Consider the following 1,619-nt stretch of genomic DNA (forward strand, 5'->3'; position numbering starts at 1 on the left):
CTCTAATCAACATTTTAACTGAGTGTAAATGGACACAAAAATCATAAAGGGTCAAATATCAATGCTATCTGACTAAGGACCATTCTTCTCGTTAACCTTTGAGGGATACCATTTTCAATTGCATTGACCGTTAAATTTGGGAGTTCGTACATTTCTGATCTTACTTGAGAAGTTGATCTTGATTTTGAAATTAGAATGATCTGCTACAGAGTTCCAAATTAACCCAAGCACCCTTTCTTGACCAGAATTGGTTACATTTTTTCCTTCACTATCTTGTGAATAATCTCCAGATATGAGCCAATATTTGATTTTAAATCCTCCCTTATCCAAAATTTCTTCAGTCTGATTTATGAACATTTTTGCATCATGCAGAGAAGAAACACATACAAATATCATCTACATAAATATCAATTATGATTTTATTACCAGTCTCTGAAAATTTGTGCTGCCCTCCGCAATGCTAGAATAGCAATAGCACTACTTGGCTTATCCCCAAAAGTGACCCTTGTTAGCACATGTTGTTCTGGAGGCGCTTCTGTGTTCATGGACCTCCACAAAAACCTATGAGTATGTTGATCCATTACTGATGTGTGAACAGAATTGTACATTTTCTTTGTCTCCTACAACTGCAACTGGATACTGACGGAACCTCAGTAACATTCCCATCATATTTGTCAGGATGTCTGGACCTTTTGCAAGACAATCATTTAGAGAGATTCCCATATAACTGGCACTGCTATTGAATACTATCCTCAATGGTGTCGACTCTGACTCAGGTTTCATAACTTCATGAGGAGGAAGATAAAATACAGGACCTTTATATGTCTCTAGTTCCCCTTGAGATAGTTTACGAGCAACTCCACGGCTTATCATATCATCATTAACTTGATCACAATATTTCTGAGTGTAGTCTGCTCCATTACGTTTCAATCTATTTTCGAGTGACTGAAGTCTAGCCTTGGCTGCATAATAGTTATTGGGTAGGTTGTTAGGGTCTTTGACAAATGGATAGGTCACGTGAAAACACTTTTCTTTTACATTGTATTTTAAACCCTCCTTGATCAATAATAATTCCCTCTCCTCTTTCAATGTATATTCACCTATTAATGGACATTTTCCACATTTACACCCACAACACTTTGGTGAACACTGAACACAAAGTCCTTCTACCGACAAAAAATCAATTTGTTTTCCAATACCCTTTAGCGGCATTATATCAATTTCTTCAACCTTATAAGAACAATTTGAATGGTTTACCCTAATTATAACACCATTCAACTTAAACATTAGTTCACTTAAAAATGATTCTCTAATACAATAGCCAAATGCATTCTTCATTAGCTGAAAATTCCCTACAGTCTTAAGTACAATTGGCATTATCCCTGCATAATCAGTCCCAATCAGTAACTCAATCTTACCCCAAGGCCTACGTATTTTCAACTCTGAGGCATCTAGAATATCCAGCACTTTTGATAAATCAAATTTTGGTACTTCAGATGTAATCTCCATAATGCCACAGGCTTCAATTTCCCATAGATTACCTTCTGCATCCACCAGTGGAACTTTGTATATTTTACTGCTCAAATTTCTGGACTCATTTCCTATTTTAGTAACACTCA

The 1,619-nt window shown here is 36.1% G+C and overlaps 1 protein-coding gene across 1 annotated transcript in view; it reads right to left on the reverse strand.

Annotated features, from left to right (window-relative positions):
- Positions 1-561: 561 nt before the first annotated feature.
- LOC113828586 (uncharacterized) overlaps positions 562-1,619 on the reverse strand; it is a 1,395-nt gene continuing 337 nt past the window's right edge. Inside the window, exon 1 of the mRNA XM_027381592.2 lies at positions 562-1,619. This exon is cut by the window's right edge and continues 337 nt beyond it. Within this exon, the coding sequence (XP_027237393.2) occupies positions 562-1,619 (1,058 nt within the window).

The sequence above is a fragment of the Penaeus vannamei genome, chromosome 14, assembly GCF_042767895.1.
Source record: "Penaeus vannamei isolate JL-2024 chromosome 14, ASM4276789v1, whole genome shotgun sequence".
Lineage (NCBI taxonomy): Eukaryota > Metazoa > Arthropoda > Malacostraca > Decapoda > Penaeidae > Penaeus > Penaeus vannamei.